Source organism: Eublepharis macularius, chromosome 3, assembly GCF_028583425.1.
Source record: "Eublepharis macularius isolate TG4126 chromosome 3, MPM_Emac_v1.0, whole genome shotgun sequence".
In the NCBI taxonomy this organism is placed as follows: domain Eukaryota; kingdom Metazoa; phylum Chordata; class Lepidosauria; order Squamata; family Eublepharidae; genus Eublepharis; species Eublepharis macularius.
In genome coordinates, this window is record NC_072792.1 from 165,212,184 (window position 1) to 165,231,670 (window position 19,487).

At 42.7% G+C, this 19,487-nt stretch overlaps 1 protein-coding gene across 1 annotated transcript in view; it reads right to left on the reverse strand.

Annotated features, from left to right (window-relative positions):
* CNTN5 (contactin 5) overlaps window positions 1-19,487 on the reverse strand; it is a 511,103-nt gene that overhangs the window by 351,665 nt on the left and 139,951 nt on the right. The window contains exon 2 of the mRNA XM_054973696.1: window positions 10,263-10,490. Coding sequence (XP_054829671.1) covers window positions 10,263-10,490 — 228 coding nt within the window. The remainder of the gene's footprint in view (window positions 1-10,262; window positions 10,491-19,487) is intronic.

Genomic DNA, 19,487 nt, shown 5'->3' on the forward strand with positions numbered 1-19,487 from the left:
CTGCCACCCCAAATGACTGCTCAAATGTTCCTTCTGGGGACAGAGAACCCCAAGGAACAGCAAGAGAGAGAGTCAGAGGTCTGCAGCAGAAAGGGAGAATTGGCAAAAATTCATCTCTTCTTCTGTTAGCGAAAAATTTCTCTGGAATTCAATCTTTTTGATATATGCATACTGTATAATACTGATTTAGTGGTGCATTGAATAACACTGCATGCACTTTTAATGGGGAAAACTGGGTAGGAGGAAGCAGAAAATAATGTGAACATCTCGCACAAGTTTGGTTTGCAAATGGGAGAAGCAAAATTGAAATGGAGATTTTTTTTTTAGGTCAAAACAGCAGGGATGAGAAATTCAAAATCATCCATGTATGCTCTCATTAGCTCAAATATGTGAATTAAGAACACTAAATGAGAAGAGATATTATTTAATAGGTTATAGAGTCATGACAAAGATGTCGATGTGTAATAAATCACAGTCTTTGCTTAACAAAGACACATCTATTGAGAGATAAAGGCAGACAAGCAGATGTCATCATTTGCTATTGTAATTTCCCACAGGCACTTTTTAAAAAGTCTCCTCTTCATTGGGACATTTATTAACACTGTGTCAGATCGCTCTTCTGAATCTACCTGCTACTGTCACAATAGTAAAGTTATATGGGGTGGCCAGGAGCTCAACCACTACCCATTTTGTGGGGGGAGGGATGCAAATTATTCTAGCCATCTGCACACAATCCCTCTGTATGTTGACTGAATGCATGGGGAGTAGGGTTGTTAACTCTGCCTTAGGAAATTCCTGGAACTCGGGAGGCAGTACCTGGGAAGGGACTTCCATCCTCCCAAACTCTATGGTAAACAATAGATTCTGCCTTCCACAGCTGCCATTTTCTCCAGGGAGACTGATCTCTGTCATCTGGAGATTGGTTGTAATTCTAGAAGAACTCTAGTCCCCACCTGGAGGCTGACAATCTGAACAAGGAAGGAGAATGCGGCACTTACCCGGCAGGCAGCAACACTGCTAAGCTGGGTGCCGTTCATTGCCTCACTGGAAGGAGGGAGGCTGCACCAACTCCGCCATCCTTCCATGTTAGGCTGGCTGGGCGAGGCAGAACAGGAGCCATTGAGGCCACGCTGCCCCAGCCCAGCCGCAGTCGCTTTTGTTGCTCGGCCCACCCTCCTCTCCCAGTATTGGTGCAGGATTAGCCGGCTGCTGTTGTCAGAGCCAGGTAGGAAGTTATTCCTCCCCCTGCCTGATTGGCAAGATGGCTTGGGGTGGGGGGTTCGCCTACCTTGTACCGATGCTAGGGATTGAGGTATTGGATTAGGGTGGTGCTGGTTAGGTTGGTCATGGCAGGTTTGGGGTCAGATAGGGTGCAGGCCGGTGAGCACCCTTGGCGCTTCCCCCTTTAGTGGGAAGAGGGGCATGCCTGAGGAACTGGTACTGCTTTGACGGCTGCCAGAGGCAAGGCAGGCTGCCTTTGGAAACCCCAGCTTGCAAGTCCTTCCCTCACTGCTATACGGCTGAGGTGTTAGGAGCTTAAGAGGGGGGGTGACCATCTGGTGGATGGGTCGCACCCGGGGCTTCGGGGCTTGCCCAGACAGGTCAGGGCGGTGGTCTGTTGGGACCCCGTGGCTTCACCTGTACCACTTTAGCCCCTTGCCGCTGTTGTTACTGTTCTTATTGAATGTTTGTTTAGTTAATAAAGTGGCCCTTAGATCCAACTTGGTGTCTGCCTCTTCATTCTGACTAGTGTGGCAATGGGAATGAATGTGCTGGCCCAACCTCCTGCCTCCATGTTGAATGGGAAAGAAAAAAAAGCTACTTACACTAACAACTGACACACTCCTTTCGGAATGTGCTTTAGTGATAATCTTGAAGAATGCTGACTTGGACTTAAGTGGGTATGTAAAGAGACTAATGGTAGGTTTGATAAACAAGTTACATTTATGCTAGAAAATAATTTATGCTAGAAAAGTTATTTGACACCAAATTGGATAAGAAAAGTTACTTTATTAAGTAACTTTATTATTAAGGTGGCTACAAATGATTGGAAGATGAGTAGGGGTGTGCGATTTGGGTTCAGTATTCAGTAAAAAATATCAAATTATACCTGATTTGGTAAAATTTGGTATTACCTAATTCTGTATTACCAAATTTTTCACCGAATTTATTCGGTAAAAATTGGTAACGACAGAAACTGCAATGGGGCTGTTCCTTTGCTAAAGAACAGTAAAGTAACACTGCTTCCCATTTTTTAAAACCTGATGGGAGGGGGAAGAAGAGAGGGAAGCGTAAGGCAGAGGTAGAAGAAGGAAGGGAGAGGGGAAGGGGGCATGTGAGTGGCTAATCCTTGCAGCAACTCTCCTTCTCTGGCCAATGGGATTCTCAAGAAGGAGAGTGCCTTTTTAAAACCGCTGTAAGGAGTTTAATTAGGAGGCTTGCCTCCATTTTGCTCTGGCCTGGAGATTGAGAGACATGCTGCTGCTGTTGGTTGTTGACTCTCTGGCTTTGTGGTCTGGGCTGGGACTCTGGCTGGCCTCCTTTGGCCTGCCTGGAACCTGAAGTGAGCGATTCCTGCTGCTGAAACCTGCACTTGGAGGACTTCTGCTACTGCACCTGAGGACTGCAGTGCACCTGGACTTCTGTGCCTGACTTGAGAGTCATTAGACCCACTGGGGTTTTTTTCTCTTTTGAGGGGGAGGTGATTGGCTTGGTATCTGGGTGGGATGGGGCTGGGAAGGGGAAGGAAAAGATTTTTTTAGTTTTCATTTAAAAATCTGCTTTTTTCACCATGTGTGAGGAGGTGCTTTGGTTGGGCTTTTGTGTAGGGGGGCTTTAATTTCTGGCTTTTAAACTTGGTTATATTTACTGTTCATTTTGCTTTTTGTTCTTCTGGGGAGTCTTTTGTTTTATCCTGTTGTGGGTGTTTTCTTTATTTTCTTGGCATAGTTAGTTGGCATTTAGTTGCTGTTAATAAGTCTGGTTTGGCATTTAATTTTTGCTGCTTATTCTTCTAGGTTTTTTGTTTGTATGTTTTATCCTGAAGTTCTGTGTTTACATACATTGCACAGATCACAAAAGACGTAATCATGTGCAGATAGTGTAGCAGGTCCACTATCTTATCAACATAATGGTTTGGTCTGGTCATGCACAGCAGTGCCCAGCAACTAGGGTTGCCAGCCTCCAGGTAGTGGCTGGAGATCTCCTGGAATTACAACTGGTCTCCAGGCCACAGAGATCAGTTCACCTGGAGAAAATGGCTACTTTGGGGGGTGGACTCTGGAATTATGCCATGCCAAGGTCCTGCCCTTCCCCAACCCCCACTTTCTCCAGGTTTCTCCGGGTCTCACCCCCTAGATCTCCAGGAATTTTCCAATTTGGAGCTGGCAACCCTACCAGCAACACTGGTGCACCTTTACAGCAATTCCGTGGTGCCATACACTGTGGTGTAGTGGGTTAAGAGCAGCAGGACTCTAATCTGGAGAGCCGAGTTTGATTCTTCACTACTCCACTTGAAGCCAGTTGAGTGACCTTGTGTCAGTCTCAACTTGCTCAGAGCTCTCTCAGCCCCAGATTACAAGTTCTTTATATACTTCTTCAGATGTTGAAATTGGGATTTATACTAGGTATGAACTAATATAGCAACCTGTTTTGTTTTTTGATTTCCTCTATTGTCATTATCATTGGTTTTGCTCAGGCTTATTTCCCCATTTGAGCAAAGCATTCTCTGTGGTGGCTTCCACCACATGAAACGGTCTGCCCGAGGAAGTCAAGAGGATTCCCACAGAACACATGTTCTGGAGGGCATTTTTAGAAAGGGTTTAGAGTTGCACTATAATGGAACAATACAGGAATTCATTGTTAAGGGAACAGGGCTGCAGTTTATTTCAAAATTTATTGTATGTATCATCTTGCTTTTACTAGACTGTCTTCTATCTTTGTTATCAAACTACTTTCTACATTGTATACAGTATGTCATGCCTTAAACAATTTTCTGTTTGCACTGTTTTCTAATGTTTTGTGTTACCTGAATTGTAATTTAAAAAAAAATAACGTAGTCCACCTTGCGTCTCAGTGAGAAAGGTGGGCTATGCATGAAGCCAACAAAAATAAAATAAATGACCCTTTTGCTTCTTTTACACCACTTATCCAAAGATATAAAAGGCTAACAGTCTTGTCGACGACTCACTTCTCATCTTGGCATAGGCACACTAAGGGGTCTGCAGGTGTGCCTGCACCAGGATAGAAAGTGAGTCGTCGGTGACTGTGGCCGTTGCGGGGCCTTGGTAGGGAAGTACCAGGCCTCTCTGCCACCTGCACCAGGCTTCTGAGGGGCTGCAGAGGTGGCACAGTGCCACAGCCTGGTGAGTGGCCTTGCTGCCATGGAAGCAGTGGGGAAGCCCATCACACCACGCTTTGGAGGTGGCAAGAAAGACCTGCACAGCCTCACACCCCACACACAGCCTTGGGGGGGCTGTGCTATGGTGGCTGCAGAGGCAACAAGGAGGCATGCTGTTCTGCAAAGACAGCAAGAAGGCCCTGTGCGATGCCACAGCCCAGCACATGGCCTTGGGAGCCCAGCTCTCCCAAGGCCCTGTTGCTAGAGCCCATGGTATTTCTTTTACACAATGGACTCTGTTGCTAGTACAACAATATTTCAGAAAATCATGTCAATTTTTATTGCTAAATTCAGCATGAGGCAGCAAGAAGGGCCTGCACAATGCTGCAGCCCAGCACATGGCCTTGGGAAGGTTGTGCTGCCGCAGCCACAGAGGCAATGGGGAGGCTCAGTGCGCCACACCATGGAGGCAGCAAGAAAGCTGCAGCGTGTGAGCGAGGTTCCCTGCCACCTCTGTAGTCTTGGGAGGGCTGTGCAGGCCCGGCCCTTCCAAGGCCCCGCTGCTAAGCCCATTGTATTTTTTTACACAATGGGCTCTGTTGCCAGTACAACAATATTTCAGAAAACCATGTTGATTTTTATCGCTAAGTTCAGCATGAGGAAAGAGACAGTGGTATGAGCATATGTATAAAAAAATAGGTTAATTCTCAAACGGAAAACCAAAATGGATATAAGGATATTTGTATCAAATTTGTGAAATTAGTCTCATCCCAAGTTTATATTTAGCTAAGAAACCAGTGTTCTTCTGCTCTGGTGAAGGAGATGCCTTCTCAGAGCTCGGGCAAACCAGGTATTATCTCTTTTTCAACACAGTATTTTCACTTTGGTCCTCCTCCTTTGAATGTTTGCTTTCAATTTACAGTTGTGCTGTATGTACTTGAGGTGATGGCTCTTCAGGGTCGTTCAATTAACCTTCATTACCATGGAAAGAGACAGTCTGATCTCTTAATCAGTTTTGAAATTCTCAAGATAGCATGTGCAGACAGCAACTTTGAAAAATAATTTCATCATATTAAAAGTCTTGTTTCAAAACAAACAAACATTAAATTGCCCTTTTGATCTAAATATCTAGACTTTTAGCTATGATATTAACTCTTCATTAAAAAACAACAACACTGAATATGAGCAGTCACGTATTTTTGATCTAAGGCCAGGAAAAGAAGAGAGCATGTTGATTTTGCTAAGTCAAAAAATAGGGGGGGGGTCAAATTTTTGGTAGTAGAGTTGCAGATTCTATGAGCGTAAGTTAGGGTTGCCAGCTCCAGGTTGGGAAATTCCTGGAGAATTGGGGAGTGGAACCTGGAGAGGGGAGAGTTTGGGGAGGGGATATAGTATCACAGAGTTGACCCTCCAAAACAGCCAGTTCCTCCAAAGGAACTGATGTCTATGGTCTGGAGATCAATTGCAATTCTGGGAAATCTCCAGCCACCACATGGAGATTGGCATCCCTTGTGCAAGTATCCTGTCAACCATGCCTTCCTGAACAGCTTCATGGGATAAGGAGGTGTACTATCAGAAGTGAGAGAATGAGATGAGAAAGTCAGAGATATGTTCATAATAAGAATCTTACTATATAATTGAATAAGCATATTTCAGAAAATTCACTTTATACCCTGGTGCACCACCAGAGGGTGCTGCCATGGAGGGAAGCCTAGGCAAGGCACCATGTGCCTCCAGAAAATGTGCCATGGTGGGAAGACTAGGCCGGAAGCAGGATGGGAGCAGGTGGCAATGCCCACCTCCCGCCTTCACCCAGCTGGTATTAGGAGTAAAAACAGACCAACGTCCCCGTATATTGAACCAATAGCGAAAGTTCACAACTTATACACCATTTATCTGCCTAAGAAATTAGGCATCAATAATTATATAACAAAAAATATTTCCAAAAAGGAACAAAGGAGCTCCTTTACAGCTTGACAAAAGTTCCCGACCGCATTCCCTGCTTGGTCAACAGCTGTTAACAAGTATCCTAATTACAGAGTATTTAAGGATCCTATGCTATGAAGTCTTAAAGCTCCCCAACTCCTCAGTCACAATAACCATATAATCCTTATCCCATTAGCATGTGCAAACAATTCAAACAAAGCCCGAGTAATCAATACATGAATTGAGCCCTAATGGCCCTAAACAATTCAACTCAAAGGTCCAAAAAGCTTCTCTTCTCCTGAGTTCTTTATTTAGATCCTTAGATCTGTCTGTCTTAAGTACCTCCAGGACCAAATATCTAAATTCCCTTTCATTCCTGTGATGCTCAATGAAATGTGGCATGAGGGGTGCTTCCCTCTGATCATTTCTAATACGAGAAATGTGTTCTTGAATGTGTATTTTGACAGGTCTACTGGTGCTGTCAAAGTAAATACGTGGGCAAGTATATTCAATAATGTAGCCCACCCCACTAGTGCTGCATGTGGAAAAATGTCTGAGGGAAATTTCCCTGCCTGAGGAGGTGACCTTGAAAATAGACCCTATAGCTGCCAAGTTGCATACATTGCATCTTCCACACCGGTGATGTCCAACTGGTCTCTGAGTATCAACCTCAATATTGACAAAGCGAGAATGAACCAACCTGTCTCTAAGGTTTGCCGTACGGTGAAAACCTATGGTTGGTAACTGTGCACACCCCGGTATATGGCTCACAATGTGCCAGTGTTTCTTTATGATATTGCTAATGCCCTTGGCCAAGTGGGTATAGTCCACTGCCCATCTCAGGGATGCATCCATCTTTAACTTATGGTCTCTAAACAAGTCTGATCTGCGAGACTTCCGGCTTGGAGTTCATGGAGGGCTGAAGCAGCTCAGGGAGCTGGGCTGTCCGTGCTGCTATTTGTGAGGGCTAGTGGGGTGCCAACTGCCCATAGCCCCCTGTTCTCAGGCGGAGAACAGGCAAGTACGCTCAAGACCCCGAGAGTGTGAGGGTCTCGGCTGTGGGGGGGGGATCTACGCAATGATAACCCACCCAGCCTTGAGACCCCGCTCGTAGACGGGTGGCAAAGATCTCTGCAGTAGCTCTGGAGTCAAGTTTTTGGCTTAAGACCTCCGTACCCAAGCTTCAGCACTAAACTGGGAATATTGGACTATCGGAACTACTGAAACAGCGATTACAACCCATAAAGAAGATTTAATAAGGTAAAGATTGCTATCTCTCTATGTGAGAAGAAAAATGGTAAAAGAAACTGAATCAAATTAGAAGACAAAAATTGCAAAAGACTTAATAACTTACTATGAATATTCCGGCAAAGTAACTGAGAAAAAAGAATTTTTTAGAGAGGAGCTAACGCGGAAAATAGATTATTGTTTACATACCTGCAGCTTGTAAGAGATAGCAAAGTGTGAGAAAGTTGAAACATCGCGAGAAACACTGTGTTGAGAAGAGAAACCGGAAGTGCGTCAGTGCAATAGAAAGACTGGCTGGAAGCGGCCTCTGAGGAACCGGAAGAGGATGTGCGCCATTTTGAAGAAGGGAAAGAGCTTGACCTCAAATTGGGCAGAAGTAGGACATTTTGGATAAGCGAAAGGGCATAAACTTCAAGTAAAAACCATAGAGAAAAGACGCCCGACATTTTGGATGCTAAGATCGCAAATTTTTAAAAGACTTTGTTAAAATTTGACGCTTAAGGTGAGGAAAGTAAATCAGCCACACCACGGAGTTAAGGAAAAGAGCCGACTCGTGGGAGCAAGGTAAGGCAAGCCCCACGATGTCAAAGAAAGAATGGCAAATGGCGCTGGACAGTCTCGATAAAAAAAGTCACAGAGGGGAATAAGGAGATCAAAGATATGATGCAAGAGATTGTGAAAGACATTAAGGAGCTCAAAGAGACTTTTAAATCAAAGATGGTGGAGCTGGTTAAAAATATTGATGAGGTCAAGAAAGAATTACTATCGACACAGCAGAAAGTTAAAACAGTGGAAGATGAAACTGACAAGTTGGCTGTATTACACAGGATAGAAACCAAGGGTTTGAAAGAGAGAATGGCCATGGCGGAATGTAAGCATATGGAAAAACAACTTAGATTTCGCGGAGTCAAGAGAAGTGCAAGTAAGAGTTTCTGTCTGTTATCTTCTTAAAGGGGTGAATACCAATTGTGTTAGATTCTGTTCTAAAGGTGACTATGTCCAAAAAGCTGACACACTCAGTACTGCTAGTTGATGTAAATTTGATATTCAAATCAATACTATTCATCCATGCTACAAATTCATCAATGGATGTGCAATCAAGATAAACACAGTATATGTTGTCAATGTACCTTTTAAATAGTTCAATCTTGGAATGAAAAGGATTCACCCTGGCATTCAAAATATAATCAGCCTCCAATTTGGCCATAAATAAGTTGGCAATGGAAGGTGCTGTTGCGCATCCCATTGCAACTCCCTTAACCTGGTAAAAGAAGTCACTCTGGAATTGGAAGTAATTCTTCTCAACAAAAATATCTACCAAGGATAGGAGAAATTCTACAAGGTCATTGTGAAGGTCTGTGTGACATAATGCCAGTTCCACCATGTTCCTAAGATTGCAAAAGGGATCTTGGAGTCATACCCTCTCCAATCCAAGGCCCCCGGGTAACTCCCACAAAAATCCAAGCTCAATTATACTCTGTCTCTCTCCCAAAAGGCTAGCAAGTGGCAAGCAAGAGCTCTGTCCCACTCCACTGCTCGCTGAAAGTGAAACCCAGCCTGGGAGCCCATGGCTATTTATAAACACAGGTCCCATTGAGCAATGCAGGAGGTCTGTGTTTGGCTGTCAGAGCTGCCTATCAGGGTTTGCAGGGATGAGATTGGAGTGCCCATGGCTACAGAACACCCCCTTCCCCCTCCCTCCCCTGGGTGTCTTCTCCCAACTTGTAACCGCTTTGCAGCTCCGTGGTTGGAAGGAAGACCTGCCGATCAAGGTAAGCTGGGCTTCCATTCGGGTTTCCAGGGCGACAAAAGGAGCACAGACAGAGTTCAGGCATTCCCCCGGCTCCGTTGCCAGGGGAATTGATTGCTGGCGCCTGAGTGTCTGCCTTCCCAAACCACTGCCAAACGCACCGAACCAGGCCTCTTCCAAACACTGGTTCGTTGGCCGTGGACAATCACAAACCGCCGGATCACAACTGCGCGATTGCCAATTTCGTGGGTTTTTGAAGTTCGTAATGCAGTTCGTGCCCATCTCTAGTCATCACTAATTGTACTGGTCTACTCACTTTTTTAGCTGTTTAACTGGATTTTAGTAAATTAGCCTTTAAATGTATCTCTCTTTTTTAGGACTAACCATAAATAATATTATGCTATTATTAAAGGTTCATCATAATAAAAGGTGGGGGACAGAAAAAATGCTATTAGATGATAGGGAATATTTGTCACCTCAGAGGATTTTTACATTGGAAAGTGTGTTATACATACAATGGAAAACTTCCCTAAAACATGTTTGATTTATGATAAAATTAGTTTGCTAGATAGAATGTTACAGTTATAAGGGACATAACTAGTGTTACAGAGAATACAGTCAATTTGAGATATACTGGAGCAATTGAGGGAGAAATATATTGGTTTCTCTACTCCCCTCTATTGACTTTCAAAGATACAAACCTAAGTAATACAGATCAGGTTGGGTTGTAATACAATTTCATTTTGCCTCTATTTTTCCATGGTTATGTTACTATGGCTTCAAGAAGAAAAGAACCCTAGAGAGAGAAAAAATTAAAGGTCTCATTTTAAGATTAATCTAAGAGATTTACAGGAAGGTGCATTTTTGCTGAATGCTGTTTATTGAAATTTCTTGGCAGATGCAGAAACAATTTGAATACAATGAATAAGTTTAGAAAACGTCAAAACCACAGATCTATGTTTTCTTTACTGAGGTCCTGCAAGAGAGAACAGAATGTACCGTCATGTTTGAAGGCCTCGGTGACATGGTAGAGGTTTGTCGGTGAGTGATAATGTTGGGCTTCCCCCCTCCAGCTTGGGGAAGAGATGCTTCCCAAGGCAGGGCTGCTGCTTGATCGCTGTCGGCTCTTTGAGTTAAAGGCAGAGGAAGAATAAGATGAACTCGCAGATTTCAGTCTTAAGACAGCAGCGTATGAAGTAGGGATTCCTGGAACTGCTTTGGAATATCCTAGGAAAAAAGAAGAAAGGCATGGATTGCAAGCTGCAGATGAGACACTTAGGATGCAACCCTACAAACACATTCCCTGGAGTAAGCTCCTCTGAATAAAATGGGACTTGAGTCCAAGTAGATCTATGTAGGATTGCTCTCTTACAGTGGTATCCTATGAAGAGTTACTTCAGTCTAAGCCGATGGACTTAGACTGGGGTAACTCTGCATAGGATTGCAATGTTAACCTTTTAAGTGGCAATTTTTGTACAGCAAGTACTTCTAGTTTACTTCCCGATTCTCCTATTCAGCCTGAAGGCATATGACATAATAAAACACAAGAAATTGTAATAAAGTATCAAATGGCAATAAAATGAAAAACGTACCATTGCAATAAAATATCAAAACCATAACTCCATCCCACCTCCAACAGCTACTCCAATATGACCTCATTAAAATCAAAAGTAATATCAGGTAAAACATCCAACAACGATATGAAAATATAGCTGCACTTAAAATTTAAACCTCAGTAGAAAACAGAGCAAAACTTTGCAAAACAAAAGCCCAAACTGACCACAGGAACAACCTACCAAATGACCAGGTAGCCCAGTTGCACTCGTTGAGTGGCATGCAATGATTTGTGGCTCCATATATGTCTGTTCAGCTTGTGAAAAGCTGAGGATGCATGCAACCAGTTCAGATGGGACCAGATATGCTTCGAAGTGTACATCTAATTGTGCAAGTAGATACTTAATTCTTCACATGGTAGGGGCAAAAAGTAACACAAATCCTCCCATATTGATGAAGTAGCACTTCATTTTAGAGTAATATAGATGCTTAGAAAAGGCATGGGGATTAGTTTCCATGGGACTACATACTTTAATGTAAACCTAGAAGGGGTTCTGCCTTCATGGGAAACATAAATGGCTTAAGATCCAAGGATATATTCAAATGTCTACCCCAGAGGTAATCTGAAGTAAATGCTGTCCATAAAGACTGGATTTATTTTGGTAGATAATCCGTAGAATTTCGCCAGTCTGGCAACCTTGGCATCACCCCCCTGCCATATTATTGCTCTAAAACATGCAGGCAATGATCACACACTAGATTTATTGTTCTGCAAGACCTGAAAACAGGTGGTTTGACATTTTAGCCACCCTCACAAAGGTTTGTGTTTTTATGATTCAGAGGCCCCCATGCAGTCTGGCAGATGTCTGTCTTCAAGAGATCCATGGAACCAAATAGCAGGACCATCCTAAAAAGAGTTACGCCTACTGAACTGTGTGTGCTTAGAAGGGTGTAGCTCTCTTTTGCTCTGCTTAAGATGGCGATGTTAGTCAATAATGGGCTGAATCCACACACCCGCGGAGCATCCTGGCGTTGCGCTAAATGATCGCTAAACACCCGGAAGTGTAGCATCTTTCTAGCGCGAGTCAGAAATTGTGCTAGAAAGACGCTACACTTCTGGGTGTTTAGCGAACATTTAGCGCAACGCCAGGATGCTCCGCGGGTGTGTGGATTCAGCCATGGATGCTGATAAGGACCTGGTTGGCTTCTATAAAAAGTGATCAAACACAGAGTTCCTTTCCAGTTGGGGGACAGCAAAAGCTTAGGTGAGTCAGAAGAAAACTTAGAAGTTTGTCAGATCGACATTGGACAAAGACCTGAAGCAGCCTTGAGTCCAAGGACAGGGCAAAAATGAAATTTACACATTAATTAAAGTAACCTGTTAAATCTTTGGATGAAGATTGCTAGTTGGCCACCATCTAATGAATACTTACAGATTCTAGATTTTTTTTCTCCCCCAAACTGCATATTTACATTGAGGCTACAGCCTTAGGCATGCTTACTTGAGAGGAAGCCCATTACTTCCACGTAATCATGCCTAAGATTGGGCTGCCAGACATCATATTCTTGTGCGTTCCATCGCTTGTCACTCACCAAGGGCTTTCATCACTTCATAATTTAGTACATATGGGCAGGCTGTCAAGTATGACAGACAAATATGATTTTCAATCCGGTGCTGATGGCAGTAAACTGCAAACTGCTATGCAGTGCCAACTCAGACAACATAGTGAGGAAACAGCTATGATAATAAGAGTCTGCCTTGTATTGGGTCAGATGGTTGGTCCATCTTACCTAGTGCTGTCTGTCTGCTTTTACTGGAAGCAGCACTCCAAGGCCATAGGCAGAGATCTTCATCAGGCCAGTTAAAATGAGGAATTTCTAAAAAGGGGATGGAATGTGGTTGAAATGGACTTTCCTGAGTTGAAGTTATTTCAGAAAGTACAAGCTGGCCCACACCTCCAAATTTTGTCTCATTTTGGCTTCTAAATGATTGATGCTGGCATCACTCTCCTTTGCCAGTTTCTGTCCACTCCCTTCTCATTCAGTCCATTTTGTGAGGGAGAAGAGGGAAACCAGCAGCCAAGAGCCTGCTCAGAGCCTCCATTGCTGATGGGAACTGTCAATATAGATTTCTATAGATACAGATTGCCCATCTCATTGGAGGCTCTGACTCCATCGTCACTACATAAAGTTGGAAATTCCAGAAAAGCCCACAGCATTAGCTAATAATTTTTGCTGCAGTTTTCCCTCAACAAGTTTGGAAACATGGGGGGAAGTGGGAGGAAGAGGTAAATGAGAAAATGAAAGGGTACCAATCTGAGTTTTCCAAAGATCAGAGAACTTTCAGAAAAAGCTTGAATTTTCACGAGATTTCTCAAAAACAGGTTTGCGAAACTTTTTATTTTTTAAAAAATATATTTTATTAAGCATTTTCCAGGTAAGACAAAGATAAACTAAATATAAATACAAAAACTGAATAATTAAGCTAGAGTTTCTCATTATGAAAACTGTGCATATAAACCAATAAGCAAAAATATTAAATACTGCAGTAAGCGGAGTCTACATTTAAAACAACTGTACAAATACATGATGGAAACTTGAAAACTACCTTATACCAGAAACCTACCAATTGGCAAACATATCTACATGCCTCCAGTCACCAAGCTAAAGACACCAAAAAAACCCATAGTCTACAGTCAAGCTCAGAGTCAGGGCCAAGCTACACATGACGAATGACACTTGAACGGCAAGTGGATTGAGCGGAGGGCAAGTGAACAGGGAGAAATACACTTGCTGTTCAAGTGTCATTCGTCATGTGTAGCTTGGCCCTCAGTTATAGCTGACTGTGTTCTAATCCCCTTGACAGAGATTCTCACCTGCAGGATCTACATTAGACATTTTTGGAATTACAATATCCATCTTATGTAGTTCGGAAACAGATTGAGAAAGCCAGAATGGTACCACAGGATAACTTGCTACAAGATAGGTCCCAAAGAAACAACAATAGAATGCCACTGGTGGTTTCATACACCTCTCAGCTCAAACCAATTCAATGGATCATTAATGACTTGCAAACTAAGCTGGATAGTGATTCTTTGATTTCACAAGCATCGGGAGGCAAACTTTTTCTTGCCCACAGTCAGCCCCCTAACCTTAAACAACTTCTTACTCAGAAAAATGAACTTCCAACCACTGACGTGAACTCTAGGATCAGGGCCTGTAATGAAACAAGATACCAACTCTGTCCCCTTACTCACTTGGACAGCACAAGCACTGGACCTAACAACACCGGTTATATCATCGTTCACTTGTTCACCTGCCTATACACTATCAAGTATCAGCAATGTCCTTCCACTCTCAACATGTACAAACAAGTCAGTCCCTATGCAAAAGAATAAATGAACTTAAATCTGACATTAAAAATCAGAACATTGAAAAAGCCAGTGGAAAGTCAGTTGAAACCAAAGACTTTTTTGTTGGGAATGAGGGACAGCCAGTTGGAAAGAAGTTTTGGAACTTTGTTTCCATATTTGATCATGGCAGTAAGAGTACCGTATGCACAAAAATGGAAAACTCCGATATTGCCTACAATGGAGAAATGGTAGATAAATGTTTTGGAGTTTGCGTCAATGGCAAAACTTACTTCACTGATTAGAGAAAAGGCATTAATTACATTTTTGACTGAATGGAAACCATTTATAGACTTTTTACATGAAAGAGATAATAATGACTTGATGACATCTGGATTTATGGATTAAGAATCATGAACAACAGAAAAAAGAAGGCTCTTATGTTTAACATAGAATAAGTGACACTCTGAAAATGATGTACATTTGTTGCGGAGAAAATCGGAACTCAATTTGTAGTTTCGTTTTAGGTTTTTTTCTTTTTCTTGTTTGTTATTTTATGTTTATGGGTATTGTTAGTGTGTGTGTGTGTGTTTAGAATGTTGTATTTATTTTTATGTTTATTGTTTATAGCTTTTATGTTACTGTTTATAGCATTCAATCCTATTCTCATCAATGGATTTAGAAAGGTGTAACTCCCCTTAGGACTGCATTGTTACATTTTTAAAAAAAAACCTTTCCACTTTTTTTTCCCGGACTTGTAGGTTGATTTCTTTTTTTAGCTGTCTCCAGGAACCAGCTTTTTGGTTCTGTGGAAATATATAAAAATTAAAAATACATTAAAAAGCCAGTGGAAGAATATTTTAATGTTCCAGGAAATTCCGTTGCTGACCTAAAAGTGGCTGTCCTCAAACAGAGAAACTTCAAAGAAAGATTACAACATGAGACTGCTGAAACAGATTTCATTCACAAATTCAAAACAATGGACCCCCTGGGGTTGAAGAGAGAGGTAGGTTTCTTATCTTACTACAGATGCTAATTTTGGCTCTAATCAGTCTGCACTGTACCTTACATCCTGACATCCTCATTTGCTACACCCCTCCCATCTAATCAAGCTGCATTGTACCTTTACATCCTGATGTTCTTCCTTGTAACACCCCTCCCACCTTCTGGCTGGGATATGTGGGCTCAGGGTTCTCCATCCCTACTGATATCTGAAGAAGGGAGCTCTGACGCTCAAAAGCTCATTCCCTGAAAATCTTATTGGTGTCTAAGGTGCCACTGCACTCAAATGCTGCATTTAAAACAACATTTTTAAACATCTGACATTTCCAATTACCTAGTGACAACATCTGCCCAAAAAGAATTCACCTGCGAAATAACTATACCAGGACTTTCATTAACATAGAAGAGGAACATTGACTATGTTTCATCAAGTTTATCAGACTGCGAGTAACATTTCATGAATTGTAAGTGAAAAGTTAACTTTCCTATCAATGTTCCATTGGCCATTGCTCGTATCTGAAGAAGGGAGCTCTGACTTTTGAAAATGTATAACTTGAAAATCTTATTGGTCTCTAAGGTGCCACTGGACTCGAATCCTGCTGTTCATCCCACATTATCTTGTATGTACGATTGTTCTCCACTTTCTAGCAATTTCTAATCTCGCAGCAAAGATAGCAGAGGTAGGTGAATTTTACCAATCACTAACCGAAGGTTGAACTGGGACCTTCTGTGTATAAAGCATGGGTCCTGTCACTGAGTGATTCACCTCCCCCAGAATTATTTATTTATTGATGAAAATGCATATGCTGCCTGCTTACAAAATAAAAGCACAAAAACATTTAGCTGCCTAAAATAGTTTTCATGAAACACTCATCAAGCTAGAAGCAGACTGTAAAAAGAACCAGGGCTTTTTTTCAGCAGGAACGTGGTGGGACGGAGTTCCGGAACGTCTTGAAAATGGTTACATGGCTGGTGGCCCCGCCCCCTGATCTCCAGACAGAGGGGAGTTGAGATTGCCCTCCACACTGCTCAGCAAGCTAAACTCCACTCTGTCTGGAGATCAGGGGGCGGGGCCACCAGCCATGTGACCATTTTTTCTGAGGGCAACTCACTGAGTTCCACCACCTCTTTTCCCAGAAAAAAAGCCCTGAAAAGAACTTTTTTAAAAGTTCGACTCCCCTCCCCAATTAAAAGCCTGGATAAAAAGAAATGTTCTGGCCTAGCACGTAAAAGTGTGATGGGTCTCTCTACTGAAAAAGCCCTGCTTGTATCCTCCTTCACTTTTCCAGGTGGGGGCACAGAAAACAGGGCTTGAGAGGCATATCTTAACTGGTGAGCTGTTCATTATGGGAGAAGAAAGTCCATCAAGGGCACTGGCCTCAAACTGTTTGGGGCCTTAAAGGTAAGAACCAGCACTTTGAATTGAGCCCGGAAACAAATGAGCACCCAGTGCAGATCTTTCAATACATTGGTAATACAATGGCTTTTTTCACACATCTTTCCCTCACGCGAAATTATGTAAAACTCATGGAATGATGGTGTCTTCATGGTACGATTTCCCATCAGGATCTGTTTCATGGTGTGATTTCTGACATCATCACGCCACAAAATGGATTCATGATGGGAAATCGTGCCATGAAGACACCGTCGTTCTATGAGTTTTGTGCAATTTTGTGTGAGGGGGAAAGACGTGTGAAAATGGCCAATATCTGTACTGGACCCCTGACAGTAATGTGGCTGCCACATTTTGAACCAACTGACGTTTCTGGACGGTCCCAGCCTAGCCAGGTTCTCCAGGAAGGACATTGTGCTTGAAAGGTCCAGGAAAATCAACATGGATTCACTTCCTTTGTTATTCTTCCAACAAAGTATAACCCATGGTTTTCCTCCAACATGCAGGAAAGTAGAATATGAATCTACAATCTCTTGGCAATCACAGCTCAGCTGCCAAAAATAAACCACTGCACCACACAACCAAGCAAAGGAAAGTCAATGCAGCTAGCGGGAGCTTTAGTGCCCATACAAAAACAAACTTCTGTCCTCAAATAAAATTAACCCTTTATGTGGCTTCAGATTTGGGGTGTTTTTTTAATCTCATTCTATCCCTAAAGAAGGTCATGGCCAATTTAAAATAAAATTCAGAACTTTAATTTTTGAGTTACATTTATTTGTGGAACAGGGAAAATTATCCTTCAATTTTCAGCTCACAGCCTGACGAGCTAAAATTTATGGACTGCAGAGACACGAGCAACTAAGGGTGTAATCCAGAACATCTGTCAGGTTTGCATCCAAAGTCTCTCAGCCTGAACTCTTGAGAGGCTTTCAGAATTTAAATCCAGGCACTGTGTTATATAAATAGAAGGCTCAAGAATGGATAGGCAGACATTAAAGCAGGCGGTGCCTTGATTTTAGGCTGAGTTAGTATCAGCTGATTTTTATACAGGGTAAAAAAGCATGCATTTCCAGGAGCAAACATCACATTTCATGTAAATGTGTGTGATGAAGACCCCCCCTCCCAAAAATGAGCAGCTATAATATGTGATTTTTCAGCACAGAAACCACTGAGGGGGAAGAAAGTTATTTAATCCTTTCCCCTCTGACTTGTTTTTCGGCTCAGCAGTGCCCCAACCAGCTGCTTTTCCCATTGTACATTTCCAGATGCATATTACTGCCTTCTCTCCTTTGCCACTTCCTTCAAATTTTAGCTTCTTGAGGCTGCTTTTCATTACGACAAAAAAAAAATATTGCCCAGATTTCATTAAGTGTATTTACATGTAACCAGTATGTTGGTTTTGCCCTTCACTATGGGGGTGCACTGAGAAAATTTTTGTATAAATTCAGATTTAGGGGGGCTTTTTCTGTGATTGCTAACTTTCAGGTAGGACATCACCAGCTCAGGATTCAAATCCATGTATATTTGGGGTTCCCAAGTTCTCAACTATTATTTTCAATAGGGAATTCAAGGGTCTGGGATAGCTGTTTATAAAGATAATTGCACAAACATTGTACAGAACACAGCCCTTCCTCTGATCTAAAGACCAGCCACATTTCAAGTAAATTGGACCAAGGCATTCAATTTTACATGCCCCTGAACAAGGTGGTCCCAGCTATCCTACTTGCAAAGGGCAAAATAGTAGCTCCACTCCCACAAAAGAGCAAGGGAAAAGAGAAGGAGTTGTCCGTAGCAGCTCTGCTGAACCCTGTGCCTACTCACCCAGTAAAGCATAAAAAACCACAATTTTTTCGGGGTTTGGTAATTCCCAAGAATCTTAGATTTGTGTTACCATTCTCGAAAATCACATTAATAACCCAAACAAGTGATTTTCGTGTATATTTTCAGCTCAGGACTTTCATAATACACAGCCCTATCCCTCACTGCCCTGGAAACTTGCAATCCTTTTTGTGAGCATTCAGTCTGTAAAGGAAAATAGTGATGCAAAAATTATTTGGGATAAGAACATCAGCTTCTTTTTTTGAGTACCGGGCTGGGGGACCTATTCAGGGAATGGAAGACTGGGAAGAATGTCTTTGCCAGTTGTTAAATAACATCTTAGCTTTGTTTTCCCATCCTGTTCCTAATGAATAGAGGCATGAGTCACAGGGCAAGAGCCAAAGGGCTCTTTGCCCATGGCTTGCAGCCCGAGGCCTTGGATGAGCCAGTCCACTGAATCCAGTGCCAGCCCAATATGTAGTTGTGTTGTTTTGTTTGTTTGGGTTTATTGTTGTAAGCCACTTTTGGTTCCTTGCCAGGGGTGTAAATATCTAAATAAATACACACAGTGAATAATGTTCAGGAGGAAGGAGCAAACTCCAACTTGCTGCTGGAAAATAAACCTAATCATTTGTGCTCCTAAAATGAGGGAGCCCTTTTCCAGGAACTGAAATTGAGTATAGTTGTGTGCAGAGTTCCTTTTAATTAATTATGATGTATGAGTAGGATCACGATAGGGTTACCAGACCCCCAGAGGGGGGTCCCCCACTTTCAACCTCTGCACCCTGCCACCACTCACCTGGCAGGAAGAGGGAAAGGTGCAGGAACGGGCCTCCCGGGTATGCTCTCAGGGAGGCGTGACAACATCACTTCCTGGGAGTAACGTCATTGTGCCACCCCAAGAACGCTTCCATGCTTCACAGCGGGCTGATTTGGGCCCTAAAGGGGCTGAATTGGGCCCATTTACGGTCAAATTGGCCTGCTGCAAAGCATGCACCTGCTCCTGCACCTGTGCGATGACATCACCTGGGAGTTACATCACCAGAAGGACAGAGGGAAAGTGAATGCCAGTTACCCACCCTCCTACCAGGATAGTAAGATGACCAT